This window comes from Cryptotermes secundus, unplaced genomic scaffold, assembly GCF_002891405.2.
Source record: "Cryptotermes secundus unplaced genomic scaffold, Csec_1.0 scaffold426, whole genome shotgun sequence".
Classification (NCBI taxonomy): domain Eukaryota; kingdom Metazoa; phylum Arthropoda; class Insecta; order Blattodea; family Kalotermitidae; genus Cryptotermes; species Cryptotermes secundus.
The window spans coordinates 139,454-163,517 of NW_019744113.1; the positions used below are offsets into that span (position 1 = coordinate 139,454).

At 41.7% G+C, this 24,064-nt stretch overlaps 1 protein-coding gene across 1 annotated transcript in view; it reads right to left on the bottom strand.

The window, feature by feature from the left end:
* The window catches only part of LOC111874463 (RNA-binding protein 24-B), a 120,701-nt gene that overhangs the window by 34,565 nt on the left and 62,072 nt on the right, over positions 1-24,064 (bottom strand). The window contains exon 3 of the mRNA XM_023869988.2: positions 19,315-19,372. Within this exon, the coding sequence (XP_023725756.1) occupies positions 19,315-19,372 (58 nt within the window). The remainder of the gene's footprint in view (positions 1-19,314; positions 19,373-24,064) is intronic.

A 24,064-nucleotide genomic window follows, 5' to 3' on the forward strand; every position in this document is an offset into this window, starting at 1 on the left:
CAGGCTTCACCTCCAAGACCACTGATGGATTACTGAAGATACATTACATGAAGCATTGCCACAAACCTTAGCCCTCGTTCTAATTCTGACTCGCTGTTCTACGAAAGCGAACAAAGATTTAAGGATTTCAGGGGGAGTAGGCGCGAAGCATTTCGACTGGAATCAGTCGTAACTCAAAGTTTCGAAACTGAAATTTATCTTATTCCTATTTATTATAATTATCACTATTACTCTTTTCGATATTCTTAATTTTTGTCCGGATTAAGTTTACATTTTTCTGTAGTTTGCAAATCCAGTATAATTTATTGGCCAATCACAGTGGCCGCGCGGTCTAAGATATGAACAGTCTTCGCTCCCTCGAACACTGGGGTCATGGGTTCGAATCACACTCGAAGCATGGATGTCTGTGTGCATTTATTCTGTGTTTATGTTGTTCTCTATATAGGGAGAGACCTTGCGACGGGCTGATCCCCCGTCCAAAGGGTCCTACTGACTGGGTATAGATTAAGAAACTGAAAAAGCGGCCAGGGCCCTACAAAGGGCAATAGAGCCATAAACAAATAGACAGGATAATTTATTGACTAGAGTTTCGTTCAGTAATGAATGGACAAATAAATACACAGAAATTTACAATTGTAATAGGATATTTTCTTTGGAAATGGGATATTATGGCGATTATAGAGAACCGTATGTGAGGCTCCAGGAGAACAAGGTTACAACACACTGATCTGGAGACTAATTGGAACATCAGCCTGTCTGTCCCTTTGCATTTTGCGAATGGTTGTGCACTAAAAGTAACGCAAAAAAACTCTGCAACAAACGCCAGTATAATTTTTTCTGAGTAAAACAACAATGTACTCGTCATTTCATACAAATTATAAAGGATCAGACAAATATACGTACATACATATCTCATGAAAATAACGGCGTTCGTGAAGAGCATTTAATCGAATCGACGTAGGTTAATTGCGTGCCACATGAGAGCCTATTTAATTATATACCATAGCAGAATAGAAAGTTCAGCAATTGTGTGGTGGAATCAATATACAGTAGTGTTCTCCCAAACGTGGCCCTATCGCACGCAGTGGGCTGACAGAAATATGTATTTCTGTGAAAGCGATTCTACTGCTCATTTTTCTTATCCAGACAACAATGGAAGGTCATTTACACCAAGACTGTCCACCAATCAGTCGATTTCAACACGAATGTAGACCTGTCCGCTTTGTATCACATGTAGATATGTATGGTGGAGCAGGAAAATTGAATATTCTAACATGTTGCCATTATGCAAAGTAGTATAGGTGTTACTGACACTGCAGTAGCTAATTTTTTCCACTTCAAAAACTATTAAGACTACAACATTTCACCATCATGATGCAGACAACATAAATACACTTCGATCTATCCATGTGGGAGGTCACAAACCAGACAGGTTTAGCGTGCATGAAGGACACGAGAAATGCACATGAAAATGGAATAGGAAGACATCATGGGCAGACCACCTGAAACACCCAATTGTAGGTGAGAAGGCTAATATTGAAATGGATCTTGAAGAAGTTTGGTCTGAGCGCATGGAGTTGATTCAGCTGGCTCAAGATCAAGTGATAAGCTCTTGTAAACACAGTGCTGAACCACCTCTATGGTCTAGTGTTCAGCGTTCCTGGCTACAGATCCCGAGCTTCCGGGTTCGATTTCCGGCGCTACCAGATTTTCTGAGTACCGGGTCTGGAACGGGGTCCACTCAGCCTCGTGAGTATAACTGAGGAGCTATTTCAAGGAAATAGCGGCTCCGGTCTAGAAAACCAAGATTAATGGTCGTGGGATCCGTTGTGCTGACCACGTGACACCCTCTATCCGCAAAAGTTGGCACTAACTTCACCGACAAGCGGTGGTCTCTCGGTCGGTATAGTTCTCTTGCAGACTACAGGCCACGGAGTTTGTTTACATGACTTCGTGATATCGCGCATCATACACCAACGTTTTGTTTATGCAGTGGTGTCTCCATATCTCGTGTGGATTAAACGCAGAACATTGATGTGACCGGAGAAAGAGAACCACATTCCATCGCTAAAAGAATTGACTTTCAGGACATCTTGATTAGAGGCAAGGAGGTTTCTAAACCACCGGCAGTACAGTTTGCTGCCGCGTTCTTTCAGTTCATGCACTCTTTTTATCTGTACGGACGTGGGTGCAATATTCCAAAGCGGTCTCTGTGCTCACGAATGTGACATGCCTACTGCCGTGACACTTAGCAGATGAACTTCTTCGGGCTTCGCCTTATGCGACCAGACACATTCAGTACTTTGTCCTGTGTTAGCATTCGTCACGTGCCGGATCTCGCCGCGTTAGTAATTGATCCATTTTCCGTCAACATATCGATCTCTCTTGCGATGTGGTGCTTGATAAGCAGGAAACACTTTTCTGAAATTTCAGTGTATTCACCTCCTTAACGAAACGCGTCTTCCCTCCAACGCAAACACTCGGCCTCAAGTGAAAACACTTCTGCATAGCACTTGTGTGTCCAAACAGCTTATTGCCTACGGTACAAAAACTTGAATGGAAACAGTACTTCCAACATTTGTTTTTTATTCACGTTCACAGTGACTTTTGAATCACCCTGTATAATTAATACAAGTGGAGTAATGTTTCTAATAATATTTCTTTCTATTATCATTATGTTGTTTCTGTGAAATCAAAATGCAGAAATAACCTCAATTATATGCAATATCACCGGAAGGTTATAATATTAAATGGTAATATTTCAGTGTTATCAGTCGGTATTTCAGGGTATACCTTTGCCAGCGGAGGGTTCTATGTTATTATGCTACATTTCTAGAAATTCTGAGGTTCGCAATATGCATATTCGCAGAAATTTTACCCTCAGATTATGCAATGTGTAAGAATGGATCAGTGGAAGGGTTGCTGTGGAAACCGTCAAGTTTTCCCTCTAGATTTTCAAAGAACATCATCCCAGTAGTGGTAATGAAATGTTGTCCCATGTCTTACACTAACTGTTGCTACATCAAGTTGATTTTGAAGACATTTGTAAATACGAGTATGTATAGTCGGTTTATAGTGTAAAAGAACTAAAACTCCGTGGCCTGTAGTCTGCAAGCAAACCATACCGACAGAGCGACCGCCGCTTGCCGGCGAAGTTAGTGCCAACTTTAGCGGATAGAGGGTGTCGCGTGGTCAGCTCAACGTATCCCCACCGCTGTTAATCTCGGTTTTCTATACCGGAACCGCTATTTCCTTGAAATAGCTCCTCAATTATCCTCACGAGGCTGAGTGGACCCCGTTCAAGACCCACTATTTCTCAGAAAATCTGGTAGCGCCGGGAATCTAACCGGGACCTCTGGATCTGCAACCAGGAACTCTGACCACTAGACCATAGAGGCGGTCCGGTTTATAGTGTATAGGTATGAAATTCAATCAACAGAGCAACCTCCATTACAAAATTTAATCGGAATCCGATCAGTGGTTTTGAAGATGAAACTTGTAGATTTGTGGAGACAGCTTTTACGAAAGAATCTGCAGTCCTGCATTCACTGGACCTTTCTGGTTCAGTCTGATATACTGTGGTACACCTGTTAGAAACGCTCGATATATAGTTCACTATAAAATGAAATGTAAAATGTGAATTTGAGTAATTACTTATTTTCTGGTCTATCACAGTGGCCGCGCGGTCTAAGGCATGGAATTTTTTCGCCCGCTGAAGCATTGGGATGGTGAGTTCGAATCTCACTCGAGGCATCGACGTCTCTTTGCGTTTGCTCTTGGTTTGTGTTGTCCTGTGTAGATAGCGGCCTTGCGATTGGCTGTTCACTCATCCAAGGAATCCTACCGACTGTCTACAAGATTAAATTTTCATAATTTAATTCTGAATATAAACAGGCAATAGAACCTAATCCGTCTAAGCGGAAGAAGATTTCATTACAAATTGCCTTCATTGTTAGGACCTATATTATTTATACGCCCTTCACAGTGGCCGCGCGGTCTCTGTCTTTGCTTGCTCGAACGTTGGGATCGTGGGTTCGAATTTCACTCGAGGCATGAATGTCTGTATGCTTTTATTCTCTGTTTGTGTTGTCCTGTGTTTAGGTAGCGGCCTGGCAACTGGCTGATCACTCGTCCAAGGAGTTCTACCAACTGTGTAAAAGTTAAAGAAACTGAAAAAGGGGCCAAGATCTACCAAAGGGCTCAAGAGCCATTGATAAATGAATGAATATGATTTATACATGATATGCTGCTGTATGTCCTAAAAATTATTGAAGATATATGAATAATAAATTTGTAAGTAGGCTTATATAGAAACGTATGTGTGTGTGTGTGTGTGTGGTTGAGAGAGAGAGGAGAGCATTTAGCTAGCGACACATCTGCCACCTGCTGTGAAGATAAAACCATACATCAACAAACACTGCCCACGGACCCGCCATGTTTGTTTTGGCTAGTCTGCAAGGGTAATATGGCTGACTGTATATGTGGCAACATAACCTCATATTCAAAGTTCTGTCTCATAAAACGATGATGCATTCATAAGAACAGTCATGTTTACTCCAGCCAATTATATTAATAACAAAGTTCACGGCAGTTTTTTTTGTTGAGTTTATTTAAGAAGAGAGGGCAATTTAACAGATGTTTCAATAAAATGTTTCGACGTGTACTAAAAATGAATTCCATTACAGTTTAGTTAATATTCATAATTTTTTCGTAAATAATGTGAAAATATTTGTTAATGCTTCTCATGTTTGCTTACACCGATGGAAGAACGCGGTCTATGAAATGTTTAATAGAATTTACCGGCTTGTCCCTTCGAATGAGTGCGCTATGGCTGAATAACCCAGAAGGCGTGACCATTACATATGTGTTGCGAGTCTTCTGATCACTGTTTCCGTTCGTCTGAGAAACATCTACTTTCGACAGTCTACAATATATTTACTTTTTTTTCTTTCCTTGGTACTACAACCCCAGTGGGCCTAGGCCTACCTCCATGAAGCTCTGTTCACTTCGGTTTTTCTAGATCTTACACATTCGGTAGGACTCCTTGGGCGGGTGATCAGCTCGTCGCAAGGCCTCTACCTGTACACAAACACATAAAAACGCACACACACAAACTAAACATCCATGGCCTGAGTGGGATTCGAACCCACGATCCCGGCTTCCGAGCGAGCGAAGACAGTACATGCCTTAGACCGCTCGGCTACCGTGGCCGGCCCATATTTACTTTGAACGAATCATTTCCTACGCCATCTTAATTTCTGACAAAAATCTGGTTTAAGTCCAAAATGGGTGCTTGACCTCAAGAAGGACTGGCCGACTGACCGTCGGTCGTAACATAACTTTAACTTTAACTTAGAAGAGACCAGTCATAAGAATTCGCAGTAGAAAGAGAACCCAAGACTAATTAATTCGTAAACCTGAACCAAGTCAGTCACAGTAAAAGGCAGACTAGAAGAGAAGACAGTCGCAGTCCATTCAGGACGGAGTCAGGCTTAGACAGTCGCTATTGATTTCGATGAAGAGAGACTGAAAAAGGGGGCGTTAATAAATCCAGAACCCGTTATTATTGGTCACATATCTATAAATACCTGATAGTATGAAAGAAACTAAATAACAAAAATTTTAAGTAACCACAAGAGCTGATCAATGTAAGAGGGGAATTGATGAAAATAAGCAAGAAGAAGTACTTAGTAACCCCAAGCGACGATAGAAACGAGAGAGAATTCACGAATATATGAAAGAACATTTCAGCAAACACACAATATAATATTTTTAAACTATATTCAGAGGCCACCCGGTATTCCGTGCAGGTTCCCAGGGTCATTAGGGACAGAATTGCAACTACCACCCTCAAATTTCATACCGCATCCCAGCAGCCTATATATATAATTAATTCGAATCAACTGTGATCTCTATCGCCTTTTTCACTGTACGGTGCACCGAAGCATGATTTAATATCTCTTGAGGAACGAAATTATATACTTACTTACTCATGGAGCTGAGCCCTTCTTGAGGAGCCACAAATTGTGCAGCTACTCAAGAACTTCCCAGAATTTCATGCAGCCCGAATGTTCATTACCGTGTTCACAAGAGCCCTCCACTGGTCGCTATCCTGAGCCAGATGAATGCAATCTATACCATTCCATTCTATCTCTCTAAGATCCATTTTAACATTGTCCACCCACCTACGTCTTGGTCTTTCTAGTGGTTCTTTCCTTCTGACTTTCCCACCAATATCCTATATACATTCCTCGTCTCTCCAATTAGTGCTACATGCCCTGCCCACCTCACTCTCCTTGACTTGATCAATCTAATTATACTTGGAGAAGAGTACATGTTATGAAGCTCCTCATTATGCAGTTTTCTCCAACCTCCTGTCACTTCATCTCTCTCCAGTCCAAATATTCTCCTCAACACCCTGTTCTCAAACATCCTCAGTCTATGTTGCTCCCTTAATGTCAGAGACCAAATTTCAGACCCATACAGAACCAGAGGCAAAATTATAGTTTTGTATATTCTAATTTTTATATTTTTGGACAGCAGACGAGAAGACAAAAGGTTCTGAACTGAACGGTAGCAAGCATTACCCGAGTTCAATCTCGTAATATGCATTACAGTTCAGAAAAAGAGAAAAAACTTAACAGATGAACTACACAGCAGACATGAATAATGAATAAAAAAGAGCTACACATAAGTAAAATATTCGAAATAACAATAAACATTTTTAAAAGTCACAATATGTGACGAAGAAACACAAATTGTAAATGAACATAGTTTTAAATTCCGAAATAGAAGATTACCGAATATACTAACCGAAGACTTAAAAAAAAAAAAAAAAAAAAAAAAAAANGAAATAACAGCGCTGGCCTGCTACAAGACGAAACAGAACTTAGCCATGTCTCTCTGCTGTTATCACACTTCGAGGACTATTCACTCTGTTAGGTACATGAACGCGTTTGAATTCGAAATGCGAAGCTGTTATCAACGTAACAAGTAAAAAACAGAGACATGTTCCACTATTGTACAGCAAGTACCAATGTTGTTGCTGGCTTACTTCGTGGTGGGTATAAGAGGGAACGATATTTTATTTAATGTTTGAGGTTTACTTAACGGGAAGTGTAATTTAGGTGAATATAATCCAATGTAAACATAAATTTGTTATTTGCAGTATATCCCCGTTAGCCTCCTTCGCTTCTTAGACGCTTGACTGTACTCTCTCTGTAATTTGGGTTTGTAGCTGTGCAGGTAGCAAGTAAAAATAAAAAGTTAATTTAATTTTTATTATATAATGTTGCTATGCAGACATCTTTAAGCATACTTCCGGTAAAAATCGGCTTAACGATTTATGGTACTCGCATAAGCTTACACAAACATTCCCAATTGTGATTTAAAAGAAAATTGATTTTATTATGGGTCAGTATGTTCAAAGATCGGAATTGCATAACTTTCAGTGAAAGTCTTAGATAGGCCGCACACCGGCATGCGTCAAGACATGTAACAGACAAGACACGATGTCTGCTACATGATGTAAAGAAAGGAGCACAGTTGAAACGAATGAGATTATGAAAACCGCTGCACACCGGTCTGAGTCATGATGCTGACGTCAGCTTCATGCTGACGAATCACGAATGAAGCAAGACTGAGTCTTTTGCCTCATATCTTGATGCTTGTCTTGACGCAGTTGATGTGCGGCAGCCCTTACGCAGCGAATTTAAAAGAAAATGTGTCCAGAGTTTTAGTCGCTGATACTAGGTCAAGAGAGAAGGGCAGATATAACCGACAAATTTGTTTTATTTGACTCAAATACAAAATTATGTCAAAATCAGTCGGGTTTCGGGTTCTGAGACGACACCGCAAAATATTTTGTTTAATTGTCTCGAAATCCTTATGATTTAGGGGGAAAATTTTATCGGACATAATACATGTATTTTATTTTTCTCTACATATTTTATTTGTAAAATTTGGGCTCCGACAAATACTTTGGGAGCTACGGGAGACTTGACTCTAAATGAGAACAAAAACACATGCACTCCTTCAGGTAAAATGTCCGTTATGTTGGTTCCATTTTAACCAACGTTGTAATTCGTCGATAATTTTAGTTTTAGAACATCAGTTCAGCGGTTTAGGAGCTGATACTAAGTCACGGATAGATAAACGTACGGCGGTTGAACAAAATAGTGGAGACACTACAAAATTGAGGAGTAAAATTTGTTTGTCTTGGCTACATTGGAAGTTCTGTTGGCAACACTGAATGTTCTTCCGCTTGTTTACAGTCTGTAGTGTCGTATCAGTGCATTAATGATTGTGCTGAGTGACACTCTGTGTGAAGGACTCGGAACACAGGAGACTCGGCCGATATTAAAGAGGACTGACGTTGGTGCGCGTTTAGCTGAAGCCTCTGTTGTAAAATATGCCACATTATTGAGCTTATCGAGAGCGACGTTTCTAAGGTTATGTCAGCCTACATGAATCGCGGGAAGACAACAGCAACGAAGAGGAACAGTGGGCGAAAATCGACAGTGACAGAAGTAAGTCGTCGTACATTGAGAAGGGTCGTTTCGAAAAAATCACAGAACTACTTCAGCACAGATAACAGCAGAACTGAATATTCATCTCTGAAGACCCTGTTTCTACAAAAATGTCCGACGTGAACTTCACAAATCCAGTATCCTAGGTAATTTTTAATGCTAGTGGGGTGGGACTAAGTCCCTTGTACTGCAGCCAGTTCTGGCCTCTTGTACCGGCCCCAGATGATAGGTGAGGGTGATTGTAGAGCAATTGATGGAATGAAGATTGGCAGGGGAAACCCAAGTACTTGGAGAAAACCTGCCCCAGCGCCACTTTGTCCACCACAAATCCCACTAGACCAGACCCGGGATGGCCGTGGTGGGAAGCCGGCGACTAACCGCTTGAGCTATGGACCGGCCCAGTATCCAAGGTAAGGCTGCAATTGTTAAAGTTCTGATTACTGAAAGTAATGCTCAGATGCGTACACATTGGTGACACGACTATAAAACCTGGACATCAGACAAGTGGAAACGCTCGCGTGATGTGGTCAAATGAGTGGTCCTACTCACCGTTCTCTATGCCAGGAACAGTTTATATTTGGAGAACACCCAAGGAAGCCTACAATCCGAAATGCCTTGTTCCAACAGTGAAACACGAGGAAGGTTCTGTGATGATTTTGACAGCGATATCGTGGTACAGTATTCTGTTGGTCCCATTATTAACCTTCATTGCCGAATTACTGTAAGGGAGGACTGTACGTGGACAGTTTGGGTAATCAGGTGCATCCATCCCATGATCCAGACGTTCTTTCCGAACAAAAATACAGTTTTTCAAGATGACAATGCACACATCACACGGACGGGACTGTTCAGTCATGGTTTGAAGTGAAGATGAACTTCAACATCTTCTGGAGACTAGAATGAGGAACAGATTCCCATCTCAAACAACTTCAAGATGTTCTTCAAAAAGAATGGTATAACATTTCTACTAGAGAATATTCAAAACTTGTACGAGTCCATTCCGAGAACTCTTGGTGCTGTACTGAAGGCAAAAGTTGGCCCAACACCATATTAATAAAGAAATGTGTAGAATACCTGTAGTTCTTACATTAATTTGTCCAACCCCTGTACATGAGCTCTACACAAGGCGTTTCTCTCTTCGTAAAGAACGTCTAAAATCAGTCAATAACGTCAATAATAATGATCCATTGTACAGATTCATTTCGTAACAGTTGAAGACTTCTCTTATTTCAATTAATTTAGTTTAGGTTTCTCTGTAGGTGCTTTTGAATTTTCTCTGTAAATATTACGATGCTTTAGAAATAGCATGGCAACCGTAAAATTCTTTCTTCATAATATTTAACTCCTGCAGTAGAAGAGAAGATCTTTTCTGTGTCAGATTTGCGTGTGTTATGATCGTGACGTCATATGTCGCTGCAGGGTTGCTAACTCTAATAGCGTCATTTTATAGTGAAAATACAAACCTATCTGTTCTAAATACCACGGGAACTGAAATCTGACAGAGAGACCTAGGCACTGAAGTTGTTCTTTGTCTACTTTGTGTGCTCATCAGCATTTGTGTCGAGAGTTGCTCAGCACCTACTGTCCATCTCACTGTTATTCTCTGACATTAGCCACGTGTCCAGTTGAATTTTACTGTATGCCAAAGGAAACAAATCTTCTTTTACTTGTTTGCTCTATAAAGAATTTCCATTGAAACATGTTGTATATTTGTTTCTTGCCATTGCACTAACGGGCTAATAATCATCTTGTATTTCACAAGTAGACATGTTCAGCTTCGCTTTCAAAATTATATATATATAATTCTCAAAGGCTTATATTTCTTTTGAAAAGATGAAATCCTACAATTAATTTTTGAGAGCCAGAGAGGACATAATAATTGTGGATATTGGTATTCAAATCACGTGAAATTCCTGCAAGACACTATACGCCTGTTTTCCTTAAAATATTTCAGTCTATATCTTGAAGAGAACAGGAAAATATAAATTAATAATTATAAAATTTAGATAATTTAAGCAGCCTAGAGTGGAGTGGGAGTTTATGAGTGCTGGAAACTTCAAAGGCTATGTCAACGGTAGCTTTGCTATTGGTAGCGTCTTCCTTGCCGGACATGCGTAGAGAGAGCTGCCACATCACATTAGGAGCAGTTGCCTGGTTCTCCACGCGGGGGCTGAATGAGTTTGCTGGTAACGTCCCTGCTTATAAACAAATTGAATTCTCGTGTACATCGAAAGTGTAAGCCCGTGTGAAATTGGAATCGGTTTGGTTGCCTGTATCACGAAATGAATAGAAGGAAGAGGAAGAAGAGGAGGAAGTTGAAGAAGAGGAGGAAGAGGAAGAAGAGAAGTAAGAGCAGGAAGAGGAGGAAGTGAAGGAGAACGAGGAAGGGGAAGAGGAGAGTTTGGAGAAGGAATAGGAGGAGTGAAATTTCTGATACATGTATGTGGTCCATCTATACATAAAAGTTCATATACCTAGCTTGAGTGACACGTTAGTTACCACCGTCAAGCCTAGAACCTAATACAGATTTCACTCTGCTGTTACGTTTCATTTTTGAAGATCTGTTAATATAGGCCTCTAAAGTGCGTGCAGCTACTGAAGCTCCTATGTTTATGGACAATACATTAAATTCATTGGCTAAAAATATGAGCAAGAAATTCTAAAAAGAAAACTTATGTTGCGTACTTACCTTTGAATATTTCAGTCTATATTTCGGAAAGTTCTATTTCTGTTTCAGAAATAACAGTCACATGTGTTATCCTTTGGAAGATCCTCCGAATTCGGACAAGTTCCGTTTCTCAGTTAAACGTTTCCGATATAACCTCTTAGTAAAGACCAATTTCTTTCATTTTCGAAATTCAGCGTGTAAAGCAAACGGTAAAGTTGTCCCTGTACTTAATTAATTAAACACTATGCCATGAAGACGAATGGGAGGTGGGTGGAGGTACAGCTCCACCATTCTTGACCTCAGAACTATATGGAAGTGAGTGGTCAGCTTCATGCCACGGTCGCTTTACCACCGGGTAAAGAACTCCCAGTACCCATCAGATAGGAGGTTGGGTGGGCCCTAGAGCCCGCCTGGACGCAGTGGAGTAAAGAGAAATCTACTGCCCTTGCTGGCACTCGAACCACGTTCGTCCTGCCAGTAGCCCGTCGCTATACCGGCTCAGCTGTCCCACGAAATGCAGCGTGTGTAATCTTTATGGCACTACGAGTAAAGTAGACAGTAACATGTTTTATCTGTACTAATTATAAAGTAGCAGTTAAAGTCCGTCATAAACGTTATTTCAAGGATGTGCTGTACTCCAACAAAGTGCTGACAAGTATACTCGAACCAAGTAAAGGAAAGCAACAGAAGAATGGAAAAAACTATGTAATGAGGAACTTTGGAATTTGTACCCACAACCTTATGTTATTAACATGATAAAATCGCGCAGGATGTGATGAAAAGTTCATATAGCACACACGAGGACTAAAAGATTCATGAAAAATAATAATTATAAGAACTAAGACCACTTACGAGACCGTGCGAAAGCTTCAAGACCATTTTGGATATAGTGTAAGGGGGAATATAATATTAAAATAGATCTTAAAGGAGTAGAAAGCGAGGGGGTGGATTGTATTGAATTGAAATTGAGTTTCGGATTTCATAAATGTTTGAAATTCCTTGAGCAGTTGTGCGACTGTCAGATTTACTCAGTAAGTAATTATTATTGCCTCAGCAAAGGAAGTAGCCACTGCTGCAATATTTATATCACCGAAGGACGGGAACAGAATTTTGAGGGCGGCGAAGTAATTGAGTAATAAAAAAGTTCTTTGGTTCTAATGAAACGTGTGCGTCAGCGAGACCATAAAACAGCTGAATGCCTTTAAAAATGTTAAAACTAACTGCTGGTTTGAAGTGAAGCTTAGCAGAACAGAATTCTTAAGTTTCCCATCTCACTGCAATTTCCTTTCCTTCTCTTCCTGCACAGAACTGTTCAGCCAGCAGCCTAATGGCTGTATGAACTGAACCATCCCCACTAGGAAGAAATTATTATTAGTAGTACTGAGATCGAAATAAGATTCATAGGTATTAATTTCAGGTGCTGTATGATGCATAGGCATATGATATACATGTAGGAGCCACGTAAACAAACACACAATGCATATTTAAAATATCCCACGTAAATTTGCTCAAGCATTTCATCGTATTAAATTCTAATCCTGATTTTAAATTATTACACTATACTATATTACACCTAATGCCATGCTACAGAATGTAAAAAAAGGTAAAGTTTTACCTATGCTTAACTAAATAAGCACTACGTCATGAAGACGCGTGGGGGAGTAGATGTATAGACCTCGGCACTAGCTGGAGGTGAGTGGTCAGCTTCACGCCCCGGCCGCTTTACCCCCGGAGAAAGAGCTCCCGGTACCCATTGGATAGGAGGCTGGGTGAACACCAGATCCGATATGGACGACGAGGAGAAGAGAAAGTTCTTCAACCTACCGGGACTCGAGCTCCGACCCTTCGGTCGTCCAGCCCGTAGCCAATCGCTCTACCGACTACTCTATCCCAGCTCGCATGCTACAGTGTGTGCCAAGACGAAAGCTTGTTGAGTTCCTTGCTACTGTGAAATTCGTAAGGCCATTCATATACATACGAGTCAACCTGATAAAATTTCAAAATACCGAATTTGGAAAGTGCAACCAGATTCAACATAACAGCTCCGTGGCTATGTTTAGCGGAACTGGAGGCTGAGAGCTATTGTGACAGACAGCCACCAGATGTAGCGCGTCTATATTTAGAGGACAGGTCAACTCCTATAGATTAGCAATTCAGCCTCTTGTCCGCCACTGGAGATCTTTAACTCGCAGTTGATTTGGAATATGAGAAACTTTATTACTCTGTACTGTGAGTCGCGATAGCCTAAAGAAGGAGAACTTGACTTAGAATATAGAATCATATTAAAGCAGTTTGTCGAATCTCATGGAGTCCTACGTTTATGAGACGGCTATGAACTGAATTCCATAATAACAAGTTTTTTCTTGACAGGAAGCATAACCATTCACTGTCAGAAGAATACACTGCCCCTATCATAAAATCCCCATGTCCACTCCCTCCTAAAGAAATGTATTTTATGAAAACTTTAAAGGTTACTATAAAAATATTCAGTGACGAACACTTGTGAATACGGTAATAAAATTTTCGGTTCTAGTAAAGGCAGGGAATTGCTTGACCAGCTGAGCAAACATTAATTCCTCAAGAAGAACACTGCTCCATGAAGTTGAAGTAATTGGATTTTTCAATTGACCTGATACGTCTAGCCGCACTATGGTCCTGGGATCGACTCAGCCTCTAACAGAAATGAGTACCAGGAATCTTCCTGGAGGGGGGGAGGTCAAGGGCAGCAGGCGCATAAAGCTGACAACATTACCGCCATCTGTGAGCCGATTGTATAGAAAATGTGGAATCTTCGACGTCTCACAAACGTATGGTCCTCCACGGCCTATTACTTGGATATCAAGCTTTATCTTTTTAATACTTGATATAGCATATAATGCATATATTAATTATTATTAAATATTTTCTTTATTTAGATAAGCTGTTAGCAAAATTTTGCATTTCATATCCTCATCTGAATATGAGCTCTAAAATACAGAGAAACGGAAAAACTTGCCAAATGGTTAGGTTTATATATTTACTGAATATTAAACAGGACAATACAATGTACAACTATTGTAGAACAAGGAAAAAAAATAAAATGTAAACCTGAGCTTTAAAAATAAAAGTGGTGGCCATGATGATAACCGAACGTCAGGATCGAGTGGTTGCCATCAACTGCTGGTTCGTAGTCAGGGGGACCCGTATTCGAATCTCAGACCGGTAACCCGGTTATCCTGAGGTACTTCTTCGTCTTCCTCAGTCTCTACAGACAAATGCTGTGACAGTACCTTACAATCGGCACCTAACGTCTTTTCAGGCCCAACATTCACTATCACACCGGCGTTCGACACCACAAAACTTAAGCAGTTGAAGATGCATGTCTAAATATCCCTACAGTCAATCAGTAACGAGAATACAATAAGATAAGGTAAATTTGTCCCTGTGCTTAGCTAATTAAGCGCTACGCCATGAAGGTGTATGGGGAAGTGGATGTATCGATCCACATTTTCTTGACCTCGGCAATAGTTGGAGATGACTGGTCAGCTTCACGCCCCGGCCACTTTATCTCCGGGAAAGAGCCCTCAGTACCCACTGGATAGGAGGGTGGGTGGGCCCCAGAGACAGTCTGGACGACATGAAGAAAAACGTTTTTACCCTACCGGGACTCGAACTCCGGTCCCTCGGTGGCGCAGCCCGTAGCCAGTCGCTATACTGACTACGCTATCCTGTCTCGTAATAATACAATAAAATTAAAAATGAATTACTTGTGTGTAGTGCAAGTACCATGCAGTTAGTTGGGTATATTTCGGTTGTGTTCCTCATAGTCTCCCATATTCCGCGTATGAAATGTGACACTTGTGTCATCAAGACTTGCAGATGCATCCCTCCGACATAACATGTGTATTTAGCACACCTGTACCAGTGCATTACTCTTACAAACGTAGGAGAGAGAATAACAAGAGAGTAGTGCAGCAGTAAGTGCAAAAATTACAAACAATAATCGTGTGCTGCAGCATAATGTTTTTCGAGTGTGAGATGTTCAAAATACACTATCACTTATTAATGTCGAATTTGTACTCGTACTTGTTGGGTCCCTTAGAAAGAGCTAACCTTAATCACTGGACAACCCTATCAAATTCACTACAGCTATCTAACTACGTGAGACTAGGCTACAGCATCTCTTCAGTCTCATAGGGTTGTCCAGTGATTGAGGTTAGCTTTCTATGATGAATCCAGCAGAGTAGGTATCTAACAACCCTCACCTGAGGACAGAAAGAGGTCTAGTTTCCGAAACGTGTTTTCTAGTTTTTAGAATACTAGACGACTTTTTATTGCTAGTGGGGTGGGACTAAGTCGCTTATACTGCGGCCACTTCTGGCCTATTGTACCAGCCCCAGATGATAGGTGAGGGTGATTGTGGAGCAATTGGTGGAATGAAGATTGTCAGGGGAAACCGAAGTACTCGGAGAAAACCTGCCCAAGCGCCACTTTGTTCACCACAAATCCCACTTGACCAGACCCGGGATCGAACCCGGGCCGCCGCGATGGGACGCCAGCGACTAACCGCTTGAGCTATAGCGCGGCCCTCTTTTGTACTAACTCTGTATTTGCCTGAGTGAGGAGACAGGTCAAATGGATGTACAAGAAGGATGCGCTTAAAGCGGGGAATCCCCATAAGGAGTATGAGTGTATGTGGAGTCCTTCTTTCTTCTTTTCCTTGGCACTACAGCCCCAGTGGGCCTAGGCCTACCTCCATGAACTTCTCCGTTCAGTATGTGGAGTCTACCGTTCTACAATTTTCAGCTTAGTATAATTAAAGTAATTAAATCAAGGACGATCATGTAGACCGCATGCTGGGATTTAAGAACGCATGCAAAACTTTAGATGGAAAACGTCAAGGAAAGAGACCACTTGCAAGAACTTGGCATAGGTGGGAGGATAAAAATAAAGTTGGTCTTAAACAAAAGGGCTGTGAATGTGTGGGTGGATTTATCTGGCTCTAGATGGGGTCTAATGGCGGATATTGGTGAATGTTCGCGTTCCATAACAGACCGGATATTTCTTGAACAGGTGACTGAATATTGACTCTGCCTTATGGAGCTTGTTAAGGGGTATTGAACGCAATGTACGATGGGGTACCCAAAAGAAACCGAACTAATTTTTTTGTGGGCAGAGCTTTTGTAGTACCGCGTTTTGCCGCTATGAGCGCATAGAGCTAACATTCCTGAGTCGATAAGCCGACTACCGTTGCTTCAGAAGGTAAGGACTAGTTTCGGCAGAGTTTATAGTGACAACTGTTCTGTATGATCGTCGTTTTTGCAATGGCCCGAACACATGAAAATGTTGAAAAAATTCGTGAAATCATCAAGGAAGATCGACGACGGACCATTGAAGAAATTGTGGAGCTGTCGGGAGTGACTTGGAGCTCAGTTCAGCGAATTTTGACAGAAGATTTGGGAATGAAAAGGGTGGCTGCGAAATTCGTGCCACGACTGCTGACTGCTGAACAAAAACAAGGTCGCGTGGAAGCATGCTGTGCTTTGAAAGAAGAATTCCGAAATGATCAAAACTTTTTTTCAGCGTTTTGCTGATTCTGCTGAGGTGAAGGAAAAAAACGACGGAGGCGCTATCAAGCATCTCAAAAGATGAATGTAGACAATGTTTTGAAAAATGGAATAAAAGACTAGACAAGTGTATTAGTGTAAGTGGAGAGTACTTTGAAGGGGATTGAAGGTTTGTGCTTAAAATTTGAATAAATAAGTTAAAAAAAAATAAGTTCGGTTTCTTTTGGGTACCCCCTCTTATAGGTCATTCTTTCGGACGAAAGTTTTTAATACAGTTTATAATAATGTAGCCTTTCTAGATGAGCAAAGTTCTAGTTACTAAACTCAATAGTTTTCCCAGTTGTCAGTCAGTTATCTAGCTTAACATACGTTGTCGTTCCAGCACGTTACAGAATTTGTAAAGAGCGCTAGTATTTCCGCGCCGTGGTCACGAAGTGAGGTGAATGCTGACAGTGGCTAGTGCTGCATTTGTAGAGCGCACGTGTGTACAGGTACAGTATATGCAGTGCTATAGTCAGAACAGTGAAGACTATTCAAAACGGTATTAATATTTCTGTACAATTGTGATGGACTGAACAGTGTGTTCACAGAGAAAGGCTAACGCCCCTGTTGTGTAGATGAACAACTGCTCTATATAGGGCTACAGTTAGTATTTCTGCGCACTCGCAAAGAAGAACAGACTGTGCTGATGTACGTACAATGCCTAATGCTACTTCCGTGAAGCGCTCAGGTGAAGTGCTATATGTAAAGCTACGGTCGGTCGAGATCTGATCCCGTGTGGAGGCGGGGTCGAATACCTGCACCGTAACCCTGCGAGTCGTAGGAAGCAACGAAAAGGGAACCCAGTGTCTGGGGAGTATAGATGGGCCACCCTGTTCCTGGGGATATAAATAAGGGGAACTGCCCCTCCAGGTTGGGGGAGCCTCGAATCTGAGATAGTAAAATATGGTCATTAATCCCTCGGGACTCTGGCCTGAGAATGACTGCGCTGGCGAGGACCAGCAGCAATTGTAAACATTAGATCAATCCTCTCTTGAGAGAGGATGTTACAAAAGGACTATAACAGCAGGTATTTAGTTGGAAAATAAAAATTCTGGTCGGGGGTCTCAAGGGGCTTGTCGCGAAGACGAACTGATTGGCGGTAAACCGCCAGTCGTAAAGTAGCTCTCAACTCTGAGATTGAAAGTATTGTTAATATCCCTGTGCGAACATGATGATGTGAAATATGTAGTGATAGTGGCCAATGCTGCTTTCCAAAGCGTACAGACGCGTTGAAGTGCCACATGTCAGTCAGAACAACTGGAAGCAGGCTTAATATTTCTGTGCAATCGTAATAAAATGAAGTGAAGTGAAGTGAAGTGAAGTGAAGTGAAGTATGCGCTCATATAGAGAATGCATAACGTTACTTTTGTAAGACATACAGGTGCAGAATGCTGTATGCAGGTCAGTCAGGTAGACTGAAAACAGCGTTACTACTTTTGTGAAATCGTGTTGAAGGAAAGAGCCTGTCGAAAAAGAATGGCTAATGTCGCTTTTGGAACGTGTGAATGTGGACAAGTAATACATGTAAGGCTAAAGTCTGCCACGAAGAGCAAAAACAGTGTTAACATTTCTGCTCTGTTGTGGTGCCTGTTTCTGCTTTCGTGAAGTGAAGCACTGCTTTGAGTGCAACGGTGTTGCCGTAAGACCTATAATTGATGCTCAACAACAATCAGGCCATAGACTGTCAAGTTTGCAAAGGTAGAGAATACGACTGCATCTGGGACGGATGTGGTGACCGGCAGTTAAACGAATAGGCCTATAGTGCGCACCGTAATTCCGAAAGGCTGACTTGAAGAAAGATATATTCTAGTGTTGTAGACACTTTATTGAGGAGCCCATACATTCATATCGATATACCGAAGAGTTTTGAATTGTTTATTTCGTTCAACATTTAGTCGCAAAATATATATCTATTTTCTTTTTAATTTGTAACAAGATACTCCTATACTAATGCCTCGGAAAGAAGTCTCATGGGTGGTGGGGATGACGATAACAGCGCTCAAGACTCCCCCTCTCTCCCTACTGTTGATTTCCTTCCAACTGCCTCTGGCGTGTGTCAACAAGCCCAACATTCATATGAACAGCATGTCTAACGGTATTGAGGGGGAAGGCGGCGGCATGTAGGGGAGTAGGGAGCAGGACGGAACGTAACAGTTGGAGGGAGATGTGGAAGAAGTCGATCCATGAATTTTCTTCCCGCTTCCTCGGTGGTAATTTCTGTTTTGGCGTCACATCCTGTGTACACAGCTAGAATTCTAGGTTACCTGTATAACGGTTTGAGTATTCTATAGGCCACAATAGAATTATATTAGATGACACACACACACAGGAAATTTACTTCTGTGGATAATATTCTTATCGTGAAGAAAATGGAATTGTTCTACTGCTCGATGTATGCACACTTCGTATACAACATATGGTACTCTATATCAGCAGGATAGGCCGTCTTGTAAAATTCAGCTTTTCACGTTGCAATGTTAATACATTGTACATGGAAGAAACATAGATTTGAAAACAAGTCACGTCTTACCCGTACTGGCTCGGTAATACAGTGGGATATCCAGCCCGAATTCCGGGAAACGGGAAACCTGAAATTATAAAAGAAGTGACATTAAAGTTAACGTACCCTTCGGTCTGCTCAGTATTGATATATGAATCGTATAAGTTACCAGTGTTTTCTGATGGGGTATGCATACAGAATTACAGTAAGAACTAAAGGTAAGAAACTCAGTCTTGGATGGAAGAATATTAAAACGAATTCTGAGGTTTAGAAGTTAATTCATCTGGCTGAGGACAGGATCCAACAAGGAGTTTTTATGAAGGCGACAAAAATGGAACATGGTGGGGGCTGAAATAAAACGCTTGTTTTTGGAACCAGCCGGGTCCAGCGAATATTTCCCTACTCTTAATTCTGACGTTCAAAATTTAGTGAACGTGAAGATTATCAGGTTTCTTTTATTTTTGTATGTTCCCTCTGCCGACGATCAGCACGTACAGTGTCATCTTATATATCATTCATTCGTTTATTCATCAATGGCTCTACAGCCCTTTGTTGGGCCCTGGCCTCTTCTTCAGTTTCGCAGTCTTAATTACAAAGACGGTAGGACTCCTTGGACGAGGGATCAGCCTGTCTCAAGGCCCCTACCTACACACATGACAACACAAACACAGAATAAACACACACAGGGACATGCATGCCTTGAGTGCGATTCGAACCAACGATCGCAGCGTTCAAACGAGCGAAAACAGTGCATGCCTCAGAACGCGCGGCCACCGTGATCAGCCATCTTATGTATTATGTGAGATAAATTGAAACAGAACCCATCAGTGGGTCACTTCCTGCATTCACCTAAAGCAGGTAAGAGAAGTCATGGCATTTTGGGATTTATGAAGGACTACTTCCTGTACCCCTGGTCGATTTTTCCGTTTCGTAATCCTACACATCAGTCTGTAGGATTCTCTAGACGGGTAATCAGACCGTCAAAAGGCAGCTACCTACACACAGAACAGCACAAATAGAGAATAAACGCACACATACATCCATGCATCGAGCGGGATTCGAACCCACGATCCCAGCGTTCGATCGCACAAAGACAGTTCATGCCTTACACCCCGCGACCACCGTGATCATCAACAGAAGCACATACCTCTTAAAATAAAAATTTCATAATCGTTTTTAACTTAACGACTATAAGAAAATAATAAAAAAAAACACCATATCCTTGCTTGTTGGTAATAAATGCATTGTGGGTATTATATAAGTGTTACATATTTATAAATAACTGTTTTAATGTACCTGCTGAATGTGGGGGCACGGTGCTTAATGGAAGAGCGAACTCCTTACATTCACCACTGTTGTAGCTGCTATCAGTTTTGCTATGACGTGATTCCAAATGAGAATGCATGTCGAACACATCCGGAAGGCAGCAAATAAACAGTGAGTTAAATGGTACATATTCACTCCTTTCCAGCTGTTTTCTTTTCGTTTTGTTTGTTTATTGCCTTTGCATGGTGTTCGTATCAGAATGTAATATCTGACAAGGAGACTCGTGAAGAATCTAAAAGGGATCTGACGATTGTGTATAACACTCAGAATTACTGCGTTTCTGGACTTTTTCCATCGTCCGGTATTCTAGAAATAAGAAAACATGACGTTTCGGAGACTTGATCTGTTTCTATCCTCAGGTGAGGGGGGGAAGACACCTACTAAGTTCGGCCCGTTAGAAGGAGCTAACTTCAATTGAGTAGTTGTCTTCCCCCTTACCTGAGGATGGAAACGGATCTAGTTTCCTAAACGTCGTGTTTTCTCACTCACTCATGGTGCTGAGCCCTTCTTGAGAAGCCGCCAGTTGTGCAGTTAATCAAGAACTTCCCCAGAATTATATGGAACCGGAAAGTTCATTACCGTGTTCAAAAGAGCCCTCCACTGGTCCCTATCCTGAGCCAGATTAATCCAATCCATCCCATCCAATCCTGTCTCTCTAAAATCCATTTTAATATTCTCCACCTACTTATGTCTTGGTCTTCCGAGTGGTCTCTTTCCTTCTGGCTTTTCCACCAATATCCTAACTGCAGTCTTCTTCTCCCCCATTCGTGCTACGTTGTGTTTTCTACTTTCTAGAATATCGGTCGATGAATAAAGTCCAAAAACGCAGCAATTTTGAAGGAAACTCAAGTAGGTTTACCCAAACTCTCAAATATTATGGATAGAGAGTGACAACCAGTGAAGTAACCTGAAAAGCTACTTGCAGTTCTCTACGGCGCAGAGAGCTACAGTGCCGACGTGGTGTAGTGTTTAGACTCATAGCTCATTCTTTTAACTAATCTGACATAAAAAAGGAGTGGGGTCATGCTGAGAGGTCTTCTGAAAGCAGGCCCGTTCTCTCAAGTGGAGAGGCAGATAAGTTAAGCGAGTGTTGACGCGCCATCTAAGTACCATCATTCACTCATATTGTAATAAAAACTCTGAACCCCCTCCCGTACTTCTTACCCAGATCACTCATTTGTATATATCCTAAATGTAATAATTATGGATCTTGACGACGCAGGTTCGATATCAGTTGAATTTGAACTAGCTCAGGTATATTCTTGCCCACTGCCCACTTCAGTACCCCATGTTACCTGCTCTTGGTGATGCGATATTTTGCCTTTGTTCGGAAATGAAAGTGTGGTAAAATGTGATAATTAGTACTCATCACAAACCTGTTATTGCGGTAATCAAATCAAGGATTTGATGGGCAGGACATTTAGAAATCATAGGGAAGATGAGAAATACCCGACTTCATGGAGCTGAGCCCCTCTTGAGAAGCCGCCAGTTGTGCAGCTACTAAAAAATTTCCCAGCATTTTCTGGAACTCAAAGGTTCATTACCGTGTTCACAAGAGCCCTCCACCGGTCCCTATCCCGAACCAGATCAATCCAACCCATACCACCCCATCCTATCTCTCTAAGATCAATTTCGATATTATCCGCCCACCTACACCTTGGTCTTCCCAGTGGTCTCTTTCCTTCTGGCTTTCCTACCAGTATCCTATATGTATTCCTCTTCTCCCCCATTCATGCTATACGACATGCCGATTTCATCCTCCTTGACTTGAGCTTTCTAATTATAATTGGCGAAAAGTACAAATTATGGAGCTCCTTAACAATCTCCTGTCACTTCATTTCTCTTCGTTCCAAATATTCTCCTTAGCACCCTGTTCTCAAACACCCTCAGTCTGTGTTCCTCCCTTAATATCAGAGACCAAGTTTCACACCCACAGAGAACCACAGACAAAATTGAGAAAAAGAGAAATACATACAAAATTTTGGCCATAAAGCCGGAAGAGAAGAAATTATTTGGGAAACCTAGGGGTAGAGGGGGGAATAATACAAAACAGATCTTGAAGAAATGGATGGAAGAATATGAGCTGGATTCATCTGGCTCGTGGCAGAATAAAATTATGGGCCAGTATGATCACTCTAATGAACTTCCGAGTTCAGTAAAACGCAACATACTAATATTTATCGACTAATTACGCGACTGTTAGTTTCTGAAGTAGGGCACTGCTCCATGGAAACGTTTCAGTCAGCAGACTAAAACCTTTTTCTATTAGTATGACTCTACACCTCTTTGTTGGGCCTTGGCCGCTTTTTCACTTTCTTAGTCCTATACACAGTCTGCAGGACTGTACGGACGGGGGATCGGTTCATTGCAAGGCCGCTATCTACACACAGGACAACACACAGAATAAACCCACAGACACATCCATGCCTTGAGAGGGATTCGAACCCACGATCCCAGTGTTCGAGCCAGCGAAGACGGTAAATACCTTAGACCAGTGTTTCTCAACCGCCGGGCCGCGGGTAACGCTATCGGTTGAGCACGCGGTAGCGTAGTTGGTTGAGGCGCTATGCTACAAGCCGGAAGGTCGCGGGTTCAAGTCCCGATGAGGTCATTGGATTTTTTCAGTTGACCTAAACTTTCCAGTCGCACTATGGCCCTGGGGTCTACTCAGCCTCTAACAGAAATGAGTACCAGGAATCATCATGGTGTGAGGGCGGCTGGCGCATAAGACTGATAACCTCACAGCCATCTATGATCCGATTTTTTAGAAAAGCTTGAGAGCCTCGATGTCTCACAACCCTATGGGCCCCCAAGGCCTGTTATAGGGATGGCTTTAACTTTATCCTTTTTAAGCTGATTTGATTATGGGCCCAGATACATGATACATTGTCCGATATTTTTTGTGATTTTGCTCAGTTATTTTATCAAGTCTTTGAGACGCTCTCTGAAGACAGTTCATGGTCACTTCCTTCCACATCGTTTCGAATCTATCATCCACAATCATACTACAGTTCGATACAACTCCACTTAAACACGTCAGATAACACTAGAATGGGTCAAATTAAGGAATCAGGATGCACTTCATATGTGGCTAAAATGAGGCATACAAGAAATTCTAACTGACTTTTGATAGTGTAACGTGTAGAGCCATCTCTGCGCAACGGTTCCTTATACACGCTCCCGCATACGCAAGCAACAATAGATTTCCTGTTGGAAACAGTGTTTTCTACTCGGCCCGTGCAAATTAGTTACAAGTAGGACGGTTGAAGCAACAAGGGGTAGTTAGAAGGGAGCCGCCGTTCAGAGAGAATTGGAGCACGGAATTAGAGGAACAGCCATTGTTGAAGCCGTTACCGGGAAAAGCCTTTTAAGAGACTGAGAAAAGTAGTTTATGTGCTTTAGTGAGTAGTAACAAGTCAAAATCTGATTCAGGAGAAGATTAAGAGGAGGTTGA